Source organism: Empidonax traillii, unplaced genomic scaffold (assembly GCF_003031625.1).
Source record: "Empidonax traillii isolate 1590-97213 ecotype Southwest subspecies unplaced genomic scaffold, ASM303162v1 scaffold798:size368312, whole genome shotgun sequence".
Taxonomy (NCBI): domain Eukaryota; kingdom Metazoa; phylum Chordata; class Aves; order Passeriformes; family Tyrannidae; genus Empidonax; species Empidonax traillii.
This window is the reverse complement of record NW_020955991.1, coordinates 69811-83373: the sequence shown is the minus strand read 5'-3', so window position 1 is coordinate 83373 and position 13563 is coordinate 69811. Positions and strand designations below refer to the sequence as shown.

General features: G+C 41.6%; 1 protein-coding gene across 2 annotated transcripts in view; it reads left to right on the top strand.

Moving 5' to 3' along the window:
* The first annotated feature begins 3337 nt into the window (after positions 1-3337).
* The window catches only part of SLC22A16 (solute carrier family 22 member 16), a 34585-nt gene continuing 24359 nt past the window's right edge, over positions 3338-13563 (top strand). The window contains exons 1-2 of one of the 2 annotated variants that reach the window (XM_027901553.1): positions 3377-3491; positions 4748-4860. Coding sequence is in view for 1 of the 2 variants with exons in the window: in XM_027901552.1 (XP_027757353.1) it covers positions 3442-3491 (50 nt within the window). In the remaining variant the exon portion in view is untranslated. Of the gene's footprint in view, positions 3492-4747; positions 4861-13563 lie in introns of both variants that reach the window. The other variant, XM_027901552.1, reaches the window with a different exon arrangement.

Here is a 13563-nt window from a genome sequence, read left to right as displayed (position 1 = left end):
AGTAGGGAGATCATCTGTGTTTCTGGCTTGACACAGCTGCAGTTCCTGCACTGCTCCTCATCTCTGGGTTACAAGCCTTGTCAAAAGGAGTGCGAAAACAGATGGATCAGAAATTGGCACTATTTAAGAAGTCATTATCTGTGTCCAGGGGACGATGCTGGCAACGCTACCAGTTATCTGCCATCCACACCACTTTGGTGTTTAGGGTTAAGCTACCGTTTGAAGCTCAGTGTACACATATGAAGGTGTTAGGACTGCATTACAGGCATGTTCCTCAAATGTCTCTCATATTTTGATGACACTGTAATTTGACTTAAAAAAGGGGAGACCAGGAACAGCCTTTACCAGTGGATGCTGGATTTTTCCTCCTGGGAATAACAGACTGAAGGAGATTATTTTGTAAGCCATCTCTTCTCCTGTTACAAGTTGTTAAGGTCACTTCTTCCTCAAGGATTGTGCAATATTGAATGTCTCTATTGAACAGCCTGCTTGTGAGTGCCAGAAATGAGGCTAACTGAAGTTTTTTGTGATGAGCCACTGCATATTCCCCTTGCTGGATTAAAAGACAAACATTTTAAACCTCTGGAATATCCTGAAGAGTGTTTGTCTGTTGTGAACACCCTTGATGTTTCCTTCTCAAGGCCTTATACTGCAGGGATCAGAACTTCCCTTCAGTTTCTTCTGCTAATAGAATTCCTGAAATTCTGAAGAAAGTAGACCTTGGGTGTAGATGGCCTCATCTTGATGCACTTTAATTATAGGAATCTGTAATTTCTTCTTTAGATATTCCCTGTATTTTCTGTTCCACGAGAGTTTATCATGCAGCATGATCCTTTGGAAAGAGAGCCGTGTACTGTATGTGAACAGTACTATGACTATTTCTACTATTTCTACTGGTGAAAAACAACTCAGTGAGGAACAATGGTGACTAAAAGTGCAAATGCTTCTTCATGTAGCATTGGCATAACAGGATAGGAGGAAAGGTAGGCTTAAAGCGTGTGGTGCATCTTCTGAAACTTGAAAGAAACAAGGCAAATCTCTGCCCACCCCATGTTTAAGAAAGCAGACATTGCAGACATTACATCAATAACCTTTGGAAATGCAAACGTAGGAGTTTGTTATTAACTTTAATAGGAGTGTGTGCAAGCCTCCTTTCTTTACTCTGATACAGGCAGTAAAGTCACGATATTATCAAAGAGGCAAGCGTAAAGAGAGAAATGTTTGCAGGAATGCCTGTGAGAGATTCCACAAGGACAAAACTCCCTATGGATCTTTCTAGGTTTAAAAAGTGGCCCTGAAAGGGATTCATCTTTCTTTTGTGCTTGACTTTTACACCAAAAATAATATTCCCTACATACCATAATGCTGTTGAAAACTAATGAACTTACTCATAGGAAGCAAGACAGCAAAAACAGGCGCATGACCAGCAATGCAATATTTAACCAGAATGTTTACTATTCATTGGTGTTTGTTTATGCAAATAACTATTTAACTAGTGAGGCTTTTTGATGAAAGAAATGCTTTGTTAAAGTACCTGTGCTGCATTCAAACATTTTGACCCTGAAAACTATTCTCCAGAAAAAAACCCTCAGAATTATTAAATTTAATGCTATTATTTACCTATTTACAAGGTAAAACCCAAGCAACTAAAAAATTCTTATTGAAAGCAAGCAAATCTACCCTTAGACTTCCTGGCTTACATATCCTCAGTAAAGCAAATGCAACAAACTCTGGATTCCGTGTTAAAAAAGTCCTTTGCAGATGCACAGAGTAGTATGGGGAGCTTTGTCAAATGTAGTATTGCCTTCAGAACTGCTGAGTGAGGTGCGGGGCCTGACAACACCCTAGACGTGAGGAGCAATCCTCTGCTGAAATTATTATTCGGTTTCCTAGTTGTGTAACTTTTTATTTGCTCATTTTGCTGGTCCAGTTAGGATTCACTCGGAGCCAAGGAGCCTGACAAACATCTGCTTTTTCCAGGTCTACACTGGAACAGATTGCTGCCCTGAAGCCCCAACATCTGCTCTGTGCGGAGGAACAGTTGTGCTTGCTTGGTGCCAGAGCCTCTTAAAGGCACATTTCCCCGTGAAGTGGTGGAGCCTGGGTGTAGTAGCAGAAGGGTTTGGGTCAGGTTTTGGAAAGGGAAGGTTGACTTCAAGTGATTTAACTGGGGTTTACTTCTTAGCTTTTTCTGAGCTTCCTTAAAAAAAAGGTATCCATGTAATAAGGTTGAATTGATTGCCTCTTTTTTTTCTTTTTTTCCTCTTGTGTTTTTTGAAAGAGCAGCCTAGAGATCATGCAAGCTGATGGAAAAATGTGCATTTCATCATAGAATCGTAAAATAATTTAGGTTGGAAGACGTGGTCCATCTCCTCACTCAGAGCAGGGGCAACTTGCAACTTGAATCTACCAGAGAAGGGAAATAAAGCGCTCTAGGGAAGAAAAATCTTTAAGCATGAGAGGAGCACCTGCAACAGTTTGTTGGATTTTTTTCCTCTATCTTGCCTAATTCTCAGAGCCCAGAGTGACTGGCTGCTGGAGGGTATCTGTTCCAACAAAACCCACTGCTAAGTTAATTACAAAGGTCTTCTGTTGCAACCCGCTTTGCTAATCCTCAAACAATTTCAAGTTGGTTATCTTGGTGTACTCTGGGCAAGGCAGAAAAATAAGGCCAAATGTAATTGAGGCTTCATTACAAATTGGAGAACTAATGACAGTCAAGCAGATACGGGACACATTGCATATTTCACCTTTATTAAATAATAATTCTATTTTACACTAACTGCTAAAACTTTGCAAGGGGGGGGGGAAAAACCCTGTAATATATCCAAATAACAGAGCAAATTATAAGGCTAATAAGAATGATTCAAATAATGTGCTGTGGGGGGAAAAAAAACAAATGGTTTTACCCTCCTTTAATTGAAAACGTCCAAGTGAAATACACCGCAGCCTAAATATATTGGATTACTGGATTGTCGCAGGACGGTTTAAGCATATAATTGCCTACTCTACTTTAATTGTAATGCGGAAAACAAGCGCGGGCTGCAGGGGGCTGCTCCTTCTCGGAGCAGCGGCCCGAGGCGCTCGGTGCCTGCGGGAGGTCGGGTCGGGCCGCTCCGCCCCGCAGCGAAAAGAGCCCCGCAGGGCGGCAGCGCTGGGGCTGCGGCCGGTCCAGCTCCCCGCGCTCCGCGGGCGCTGCTCCCGCCGCCCCGGGGCTCGCAGGGCCGCCGAGCCCGCACCTCCCGACTCCCGCTCCCGGACTCCCGGCTCCCGCTTCCCGCTTCCCAGCGGTGGCCGTTGGGGCGGCGGTTGGTCCCGCCCGCAGGGGGCGGGCGGGGGGACGGACGGGACGGGACGGGACGGGACGGGACGGGACAGCGCCTCTTCCCCGCAGCGCCGGGACAGCGGCGCCGAGGCTCCCGGCTCTGCAGCAGCCCCGCCATGGCTCCCAGCTCCGAGAGGCTCTTCGACTCCCTGGGACACTTCGGCAGGTACTCGCACGGGCGGGCGGACACCGGGGCTGTCGCGCTCCGACATCCCCAGGGTGCGACAGCCACCGCACGGGGAAGCAGCACCGTGCTCCGCGCGTACTCACAGCATCGCGCAGGCTGCGGGGCACTCGCACGCACACGCGGGGACCGTCACCCCGACACCCACACACCCACACACCCACACATATACACACACAGACAGGCTGTCCACGCAGAGAAACTCTCACAGGCACTACACGCGCAGTTACACACGCTGCACCCCGGTGTGCGAACCACACTGTACAGACAGCCGCTGCCGCGTGTATTGGCAGCGCTCTACACACCCCCATGTACGGTGCTCCATCCCCACGCGGTGATCCGCCGGTGTGCTCGCTCACTGCGCGCTCACAGCTCTCTCTGTATGTGCCGTGGTCACATAGGCACCCGCACAGCACCCGTTCACACACGGGCTCACGCAGCCGTGGGCACCACGTGCATGCAGTCGCACACATTCACGTACGTACACCCTTAGACGGCTAATGTTCACACATCCCTCGCACACGCGAGTGTACTCACACACACACAGCTCCAGGGTATGGAACAACCTGCGCACTTCAGAGGTGACAAAAGGGCACAAGCAGCACGCGGGGGGGTTCTGTGTGGCACTCAGATGGGCTGTTTCTGCGTAGGGGCACGGGGTTGTTGGGTGAGATAGATGACGTGTTTTTATTGGAGCTGGGTTTGTTACATGTGACACATGGATATGAAGTACATGTATACATCCTTATCAGCAAAGGTTTATCCATATGGTACATGGTGTGATGCATTGTGGAGAATTTCCTTTGATGTGCTTTGTGGCTGCGGGGTGTGTGTATACAATCCTGGGTTTGTTAGATGGGGTACACAGATGGGGGGGGTGGTTGGGTGTGTGTGTGTGTGGGGGGGGTGCTTTTGTAGATGTGGATGCAGGGTAGATAGAAGAGACTCTGCTTATAGCAGGTAATGGAAAAGAAATGTTTGACAAGGAAATTAAGCTTTAGAGGATATGAATTGTAAGACTATTGGGTGCACACCCTCACAGTGAGTTCTGTCCTGCACTTCCGCGATGTGCTGATCATCATGGGTTTTGCAGGCACGTGCTCCTTGGAGCAGATGGCTGGAATAAGACCCATGTGTCACAATTTGGCTACGAGTTGAAGCAGTTGAATTGCAGTGTTGTGCTTTCTAGCTCGTTGACCAGTGAGCCAGCCTAACCCACAATGTTGATCTTCTCTCAGGGGCAGGCAGGAGCGGCATTTTGGACAAAGCCGGGAGCTCCTGCTAATGGTAGAAGTGCATACCTGAACTCTGCAGCAGGAGAGGCTCTTAATATCATGTGCAAGCAGTAGTGGTGGGTATCAATAGCCTCTTCAGATTGTTAGGATGGAAAGACTTTTTTCTCCTTAACTGGGACCTGTGCTTAAATTACATGCTTGACTAGGTTGTGACTTACAGGCATATCTATCTGAACAATATCTCATTCATTGTCAGTTCTGGGTCAGCAACAAAAAATACCTTGTTCTGTGTGACCTAAGAGAGAAATTCTAGCAATCAATTATTTTTGCTGCCGCTGTTGCTCTTCTGTCTCGTGTACTCTTTGTGGAAAGCAGGCACTTGACACTGAATACTGAAGTAACACAAAAGTAGTTGGTTCAATCACTGGAGTAGTTTTCCTACTTGAGAATATTTATCAATGCTTTATCTAAAGTTTTTACAAGCACTTTTTGCAATTAAAGCCAGAACAATTCTACAGCCATAACCTCACATCTAGGGACCAAATTATTTGATATGCAGTTCAGTAGGGGTTGTTTTAGTTTTAGAAGCTTTGAGACGAACTGCAAGCTACCAAAATTTGCATAGTCCTGTTAAACTCATGGCTGTTTGAGATTTCAAAGACCACATTAGTGGTATAGTATAATAGTAAGTATAACAGTAGTTTATGGTGGATGGACCACTTAAAAATATTGTAAAAAAACTCTATTTAATCCCTTCAAAGTGCTGGGCAAATGACCATACTTCATATGAAAAAGTATTTCTTAATTGTAACCATGAAGTTCGTTCTGTTCCATTTGCATCATCCGGACACTGATAAATAGGCAGTCATTCATTTCCTCAGTTCAAGCAATTCTCATGAGGCCCATATAACATATGCACTATATATAGATTTTGTAGATTTGACAGAGTCAGATTCTGAGCAATCCAAGCATGACTGTTAGCATTTTGAGACTGTTTTGATTTTCCTAAAATCTGACAGATGCAGTAGAGAATGAGCAGCTGTTCATACATATATAAATATGGAAACAGTATGTATGCATTATATATATGTAATATAATACTATATAGCTAAATAAGTTATTAATATACACTTAATATATAAACCTTTAACATTGATTAAGACTGTGAATTTTACAGAATTGACATTCCCATGGATGCTGACAATCAATATTTTGCTTCGCAAGTCTTAGTGATGCCATAGTTCTTACTGGGGTCTTGAGACATGCATGAACAACTATAAAGATGTTATGACTCCTGTAGCCTTTGCCATTAGAGGAAGACTTTATGCCTCTTTTGAATTTGGGCACGGGTAGCACCTGTGGCCTATAAATTCAAGATGGTTATTTTAAACATGGATCTTGAATCTGTCCCTGGAGCATGAGATTACTGCTCACTATTGCAGAGGTGAATGACAAAAAATTAGTTCTGCCTCGGATGGCCTCATCTCTAATGACCTGCCAGGCCTTAAAACTCCCAGTTTACCTGCAGTGAACTGCACCTTTCTCCCATGCAGCAGTTCCCGCCAGACTGCACCTCTGGGCCCTCCCTCTGAGCCCCCTGCCTCAGCGCCTTTGTGCCCACCCACTCCAACTGCAAAAACCCTCTCAGGGGCCCATCAGGTAAAGCCAGGCACAGACACTGGCTGTGACTTGCAGGCCCCGTGCTGGGAAAGGGGAGACATGACTAATGGGGGTAAGGTTGGTAACCCAGTGTGTGCACAGTAGGTAGGTGAGCCTTAGGACCTGGCTGGCTGGCTCACACTGCTAGCACATCTAATTCCCAGGTAAACTAAAGGACTTTAAATAACTTTAGTGACTTTAATCTACCAGCAGGACAGCAAACTTGCTTATCTGGTTGCTGGTGAGAAACTGGCTATATATTCTGTAGCTCTGATCTACACCACAGCAGAGTGCTGAATGGAGACATGATCTAATCAGGAATAGCTGTCTAGAGGGAAATCTGGTAAGATACCCGTTATGGTAAGTGTGGATGATCGCAAGGATTTGATTTCCTAGCTGGAACGTCTGGTAGCTATGAGATGCAGCTTACATGGTATGTAGTGTTTTCCCTGTGATTAACAGTTTTCAAATCTTGGCTTATACTTTAGTTAAAAGCAGGTGGTGAAAACTGTCAGGGAGAGAGGGGAAGATTGGGTGTCACTGACACTATTTCCAGGTTTTGTAATGAAATATTTCCAGAATCTTTTAAAAGATTGCCTTTTCTTTTGGAATATTCCATCTTTTACCAAGTTGAGTAAGTTATCTAGATTTTCACATGTTGGTTTTATGAACAATATGTTTTACCAGCAGTTAGAGCATCCAGTAAATTAAAAAATTCTGCTCTTTACTGAAATGTTTATGTATTCAGGTTTTGACATCTTTACATTGTTGTCTTCTACAAACCTGTTGCCTGGTCAGTGGAGTTGCTACAATTTGGACTTTAGAAGCAAGCAAAACCAAGATTAGCAATGGCTGCTGTGAGGAGGAGGGGCAGACTGCCTGTTTGGATGGAACACTCACCTGTTTCAGCCAAACATGGAGTTTTAGTAGAGATTAATACACTTACCAACAGTTTCAACTTTTTCTGTTAATTTCCCTGGAACTTTTCTAGTGTTTAAAGAGACAAGAGATTCTGCTTAGCTCAAAAACTGGCTTGGCTTTTGTAGAGATCCTTTCAGTGGACTTCTACAGTGCATGCACTGCTGGTCAGTGCCATAGTAGCAATACCTGAACAGCCAGTATTAATGCCACTTCTCCCTCCTTTGCAGGGTTCTTGGTTCACTTCTAAAGCCCTACACTGAATGGTCTAATCTTTTCACACCTCGGAACTTTCCCAGGCTCCTACTTTCATGCTGATGCCCTTATCCTCTCTCTTGTTCCATAGCTTACAGCTCTTGTGATCAGATTACATCTTCTGCAAATTGTACTGTGGACATGTTATTTCCAGAAATTCTTGGTTTGTATCAAATAACAAAGAGTCCCAAGTATCTCAAAGATCATGCAAACGGCTTCTTTTCACAAAAGGAAAGTAAGAACATTTTCAAGCAATGATTTTTCTAACTCAAGTATTTTACAGCTGTCCTGAAAGGTTCTTTCCCAACAAAAATCTATTTTTGAGTGGAGAAGTGTGCTTGCAAAGAAATTGGTTTTCTTTTTCCAAGTTAGTACAGAGAAACAGGCAATCACATTTGAACAGAAGATTAGCCTTAACTTAGAAAATGGAAGCACTGCAAGATTTTTTCTGAAATTCTGATACATTAAGTATTTAGTACATCCTACACAAAATCAATATTTTTAAACAATATAATGTGAATTTCTGTTTAAGCTTTGAGTAGTTTCCTGAAGATGAAAAAAGTGTTGTGGTTTAGAGACTGTTTTCAAAGAAAATATTTTTTTCCCCCCATATACTGGCTACTTTATACAGTGGAAAAGTTTATTGCATCATATCTGTCATTCAGTTTTCAAAATGTATCAGTGGACAGCTGTTTCTATTTACTAGAATGTGCCAGACAGAAGAATCTCAAATCTAAGTCCTCCTTTGGCTCTTAGTCAGGGGTGATGTTTGACAGAAATGCTTGATAAGTGTTCCTCATCTCTTAAGTGTGCTATATTATAGCATCTGAGTCAGCCTGTGCTCATCTCAAATGTTCATAGGATAAAATAAGTGGACTTGGCTGCATTTCTTTTTTTTTTCTCCCTTTTTTGGGGTGTGTGTGTCTGGATATTTTGCAAATAGTTCTTAATCCTGTTGGTTGAATGGCTTGGAGAAGCGAGACAACCCATGTGTTTTCAGAGAGCAAACTCTAGCAGCTTAAACAAAGGTCTTATTATCTATGCCTGACTAGGCAAAAGTGGAAATACTCTCAAGACTCAGAGCCAAAACTGCATACTGGCAAGTGCTCTGGGATTATGGTGACAATGCACTAACAGTGTGGTCTGCAAGAGGTGCTAACAGTATTTGCTGGGATCCAGGTCGTCTTGGAGGCAGTGTAAAGCAAAATCTGCATAGACAAAAATGCACTGCCTCAGAGTGTGCTGGCAACCTCAGCCTGCAGGTGCCTTGCCTGTTTCTGGATTGAAAAAGTAGATTATAGTAATAGAACTAGATTTAAAATTAGATTATAATAATAGAAAAATGAGTAAATAAAAGGAGGATGAAATTGCACTTGAACTATCCATTACTTCTCTAAGGCTAAAACCTGCAGTGCAAATAGCACTGAAACTTAAAGCTAGTAAATCAATTCTGGTTTGCAAAGCAGCTGCTGAGGTTCAGACTGCACCTCTGAAATGTCGCCAACCCCCCCAGGGTGGCTTCTAGATAAAGCTGTAGCATGGACATAGCTATGGCAGCATAAGACAATTATCACACACATCAAGGAGCTGATGATCAGCTGTTTCATCCCAAAATATTATGGTGTGAGTGAAAATGAAATACATAATGCATTGGACACTGTGTTCCCTGTAATAAAATGCCTGGGACTGGGATATCACTCCTTTAAAACCTCTGTCAATAATTTTCTCATAATAGTCATGATTTTCAGCAGTACCAAGATATCCCAAAATTGAAAGGAAATGTTTTATAAAAGGCCTTACACATTGAAAGTTTGACCAGTTTATTGCAGGAAGTAAAATCATACAAGTAGAAAACACCATTACATTTAGAGAGATTTTTCTAAGGCCCCAGAAGCCTTTAGCACATTCTGTTGAAATGTCTGTGCCACCATTTTGCTTTACACAACACTAATGGAACTGAGTACATATAGAGCTCTATATTTTCTATATATACAGATAAATGTTTAAGGTAGCTTGAGGCAGGAAGCTATAGCAGCTGAGCAAGAACATGAGAGTCTCAGGTTCTCAGAAATATGGAAAAATTAGCAAGCCAGAGCAGGTAACTGCTGAAGCAGCTATATCTTGGTTGTAAGGGCAAGACAAGGAAAAACGTGATGACAAACTGTAGAAGTTAGTACAAGTACTAATAATGATGGTTGATCTGTCAAACTGTCCATATACTTGGAGAGAAATCTCAGCTATCTTTGAATATTACTGAAATTGCCTAGAGCGCTAATGTATACTTTAATATCACACACTGAGAGCCAGACTGTAGTGCTCACCTCACCCAGAGCAGATGTTCTTTGAAAATCACATGCAAAGAAAATAAGGTTTGAGGAATCTAGAAGTACCATCCATTGGATCATAGACTGAACCCTTTCCTCGAGAAAATGTTTTTTTCCAGAGGTGGAGTTAGGTTTCTTGTTCCTATTACTTGGAGGAATTAGTATTAGGTGGCAGCATTAGAGGTGCAACCACAGCAGTGGTGCTGAGGCAAGAACAAACCCTGGAGAATAGATGGAAGGGCCAATAAGGCAACAAGAAGTAGAAAAGCAGTGTTGAAAAGGTGCTCCAAAGGACTGGCAATAATTTGCTGCTCTATAAAAAGCAATCATCATCACGCTTTGGGTGGAGCTCAGTGCCATTTAAATGGATTTTATATGTGATGGTCTGTTGTGACTTTTTTCTCCTCTAAATTGTGAAAGAGGTTTGGAACGATCTAAGTTTCTATTTGTATAAGTCTATTCTAGCTGTGTGGGGAAATAGCTGTCCAAATCAAGACACTTGTGAGCTCATCTCCCTGTGTAGTGTAAACTTAAGATATCTGTATTAATCACCTTGTCAGGAGGGACAATTGGACCATTAAGGGCACGATCCATCTGTCTTACTTTACATCTGTGGTTTAGGACAAGGTAAATCCTATACTTGTCTGCGGCTCCTTATAGAGTGAAAAAGGTATCTAAAGGAATAGTATAAATGTATATGGATTGCATACTGTACACAGGATATTGCATCCAAGTGTACAGTGTACATGCAGGTTCTTTACTTTCAACCTGAATTAACTACTGAAGTCTTCAGTAGAAGATTGGGATGTGGGAAATGCTTGTGGCAGGACACTTTCTGTGTCACAGCATTAACCGGTGTCTCAAGAAACTTGAAGCAGATACCGAGATCCTTGCATTTCCCTTTGTCACACACCAGAAAATCTGTCATGTACACAACAGTACTGTTGTTACAATGCTTGCTACATTGGCTCTCCATCAGCAATCCTTGCTCTCAGGTTCTTGGATACAGGGAATTCCAGTAAAGATTGATTTAGGTGAATTGAGTGGGGAGCATTAAGATCAGAGAAATAAGAGATCAAGCCTGTTCTGAAAACATGGAAATCCTCAGTTTTTAGAGAGTGAGGGAATAAACCCTGCAACTTTCTGAAAAGGAAAAAGGAAGATTTTTGCCATCACTTAGAACCCATGGAGTAGGCAAAAATAGATTTTTTTTAGTCATTCAATTGCAGGCATAATGAAAATGAAAAAATGAGAAAATATTACTAGTAGTATTCATTTAGCCCTTGTTCTATAAATAAATATTTCCATGTCCATCACCATGATGTAATACCTCATTTGGTGGATGTCTGTCTAGTATAAGAGAGAAAGTCAATTACAAAATGTGAAAAATGAGCAATAATAGATAAAGCAATATCCAAAAGCATTCTCTTACACAAAGCCATTGGATATATGGTGATTATACTGATGATACCACATTTCATTTAAATAATTTATATTTATGTCTCATATTCCAGAACAAATTGTTGTTTGATTTTTTTTTTCCTGCATTTCAGAACTGGTGAAATACAGTAAAAAAAATTAAAAGTTGTTACAGCTCAACCCTTCTGAGAGAGATAATTCATGTAAGTCCCAGGGTCAGAGCAACTGAGACCTTATCTCATTTACACGTGTATTTTAGGCTCCTCGGAGAACTGTCTTCCTTTGTAGATCAATGTAGCCAACCTCAGCTCTGTCTCACCCATTGAGAATACAGGGGGCAATTAGTGAAAAGTAGATTTATGTAGAAGAATCCTGGTAGGTCTGAACAGCATCCAACTTCTTTATTCTTGTGGGGAATGGGACCTGTATATTGTTTGCAAATATTTATGTAACGTTAGAATATAGCATTATTCCAGATCATTCCCTTGTATGAGATACCATAAGAGAAATGGTGCTCAAGGAAAGAACATGACAATACTGTGGAATTATAATCAGGTAAAAGCACATTATAGAGTATATATAAGAAGAGGACAAAGTGCATTCTTAGCCTTGGAAACAGCAAAATCTGTAATTTGCATTTCTTTGTTTTTAATTTAAATTACTTCCAATTTTAACAGTTTAAAGAGGAAGGCAGTAGAATCACCTTCCTTGAGTGACAGGAAAGGAAAAGGTTGCTTTCCATTAAGAAATCAAGAACAATATAAAATAACTCTGTCTGTTGGTCATGGAAGAGATAAATGATCAATAAAATTATGAAACAACTTTTCTTTGAGAAGGTCAGTAATGTCATGGAGACTTTTACTTGTTTTCTTTAGAGAGATTGTAGAAAAACTCTTTGTCTGGTTAAAGTCAAAGACAGTATATCAAATATCCAAGATCTATTAAACAGATTTTTTTCATTTCATACTATTTTATATACTCTACAATGTCTAAATCTCTCAGAGCAGAGAAGGCAGAAATATTTTTCTTGTCCTGTGAAGGCATAGGCTAGCAGAACCAATATCCAGGACGGAAACTAGAAAGGGATATAAATAAACAAATACTGGACAGAAGTTCATGACCAGGCTGCTATCAAAACAAAGCAAACTGAAAGTTCTCCAGTGGCAATTAATCATTGAATAATGTCTCATTATGGGGCAGATTCCCATGATCATTCAGAGAGAAGAACTGAGGACTTCTAGGCACAGAGTGGATTACACATTTGCAGTGAAGAGGTACAGTTTGGAGGGAAGGTGAGCTACGAACCTGCAAAAGAAGCGGAAAGTCCTGTTGTGCTCAGGAACCTTCTTTTATGTGGGTTTAGAGATAACCTGCCTTGCCTTGGAGGGGATGACCTGTCAGGGATACTAATCCGAGCCCTTGCAAGCGCTGATGAGTGTAGACTCCTGAAAAGAGAGGAACAAAGGAGATATGTTTTACTCCTCTTCCGTGTCCTATCTGGGCTTTAGCAACGTCTGTTGAAGACACAAGCTACTCTGTTACACACAGAGAGAAAAGCTGTTGGTGTGGAGGCTAATTTCTTTTTGAATGTAGAACACAGCCACTAAATATGGATGTGCTTAAACAATACATACATAAGCAAACCCAAGTTTAATATAAGACAGTACTTTGACCATACTAGACTGTGCATTAAATTGAATCCCTTACTTCAAGCTGTAGAGCTGCAGAAATGCAAGTGTAGGATTCTGTATGGGTAGAATTGCAACTGGCAATATTCTCTCTGGGAGAAAAGAATCTATGGCTGAAACTGAGTTGCCTTTTCTAAAGGGATGCCTTGATTTATATGTTGACTTGTACCCTGTTTTAGAAGACAGTATTATCTGACACTTATTTCCCTAAATGTAGCATCTTGTTAAATGATATTTTGTTTTAGTGAAATATTCATCAAAAGCTAATAAGACAAAGGTATCTGCTTTAGCTTTTCTGTTTTGCTCGTGATGAAGAGTCGCTGGGGTGAAAGTCAGAATTAGCAAAGAACACTGTAACAGTTGCAAATGGAGTATCTTCAGTTGCATCTTCAGCTACACCAGCTTCAGAGTTTTGCAAGAGAAATATGTAAATAGAATAACAAAGAAGTGAGAACATAATTATGACAATTAGTTAGTTTTATTTCAGGATTATAGAGAGAACAAAAATCTAGATGCAACAGAAGTAAACTTCCATAGTTTGAACACAGTCCAATGT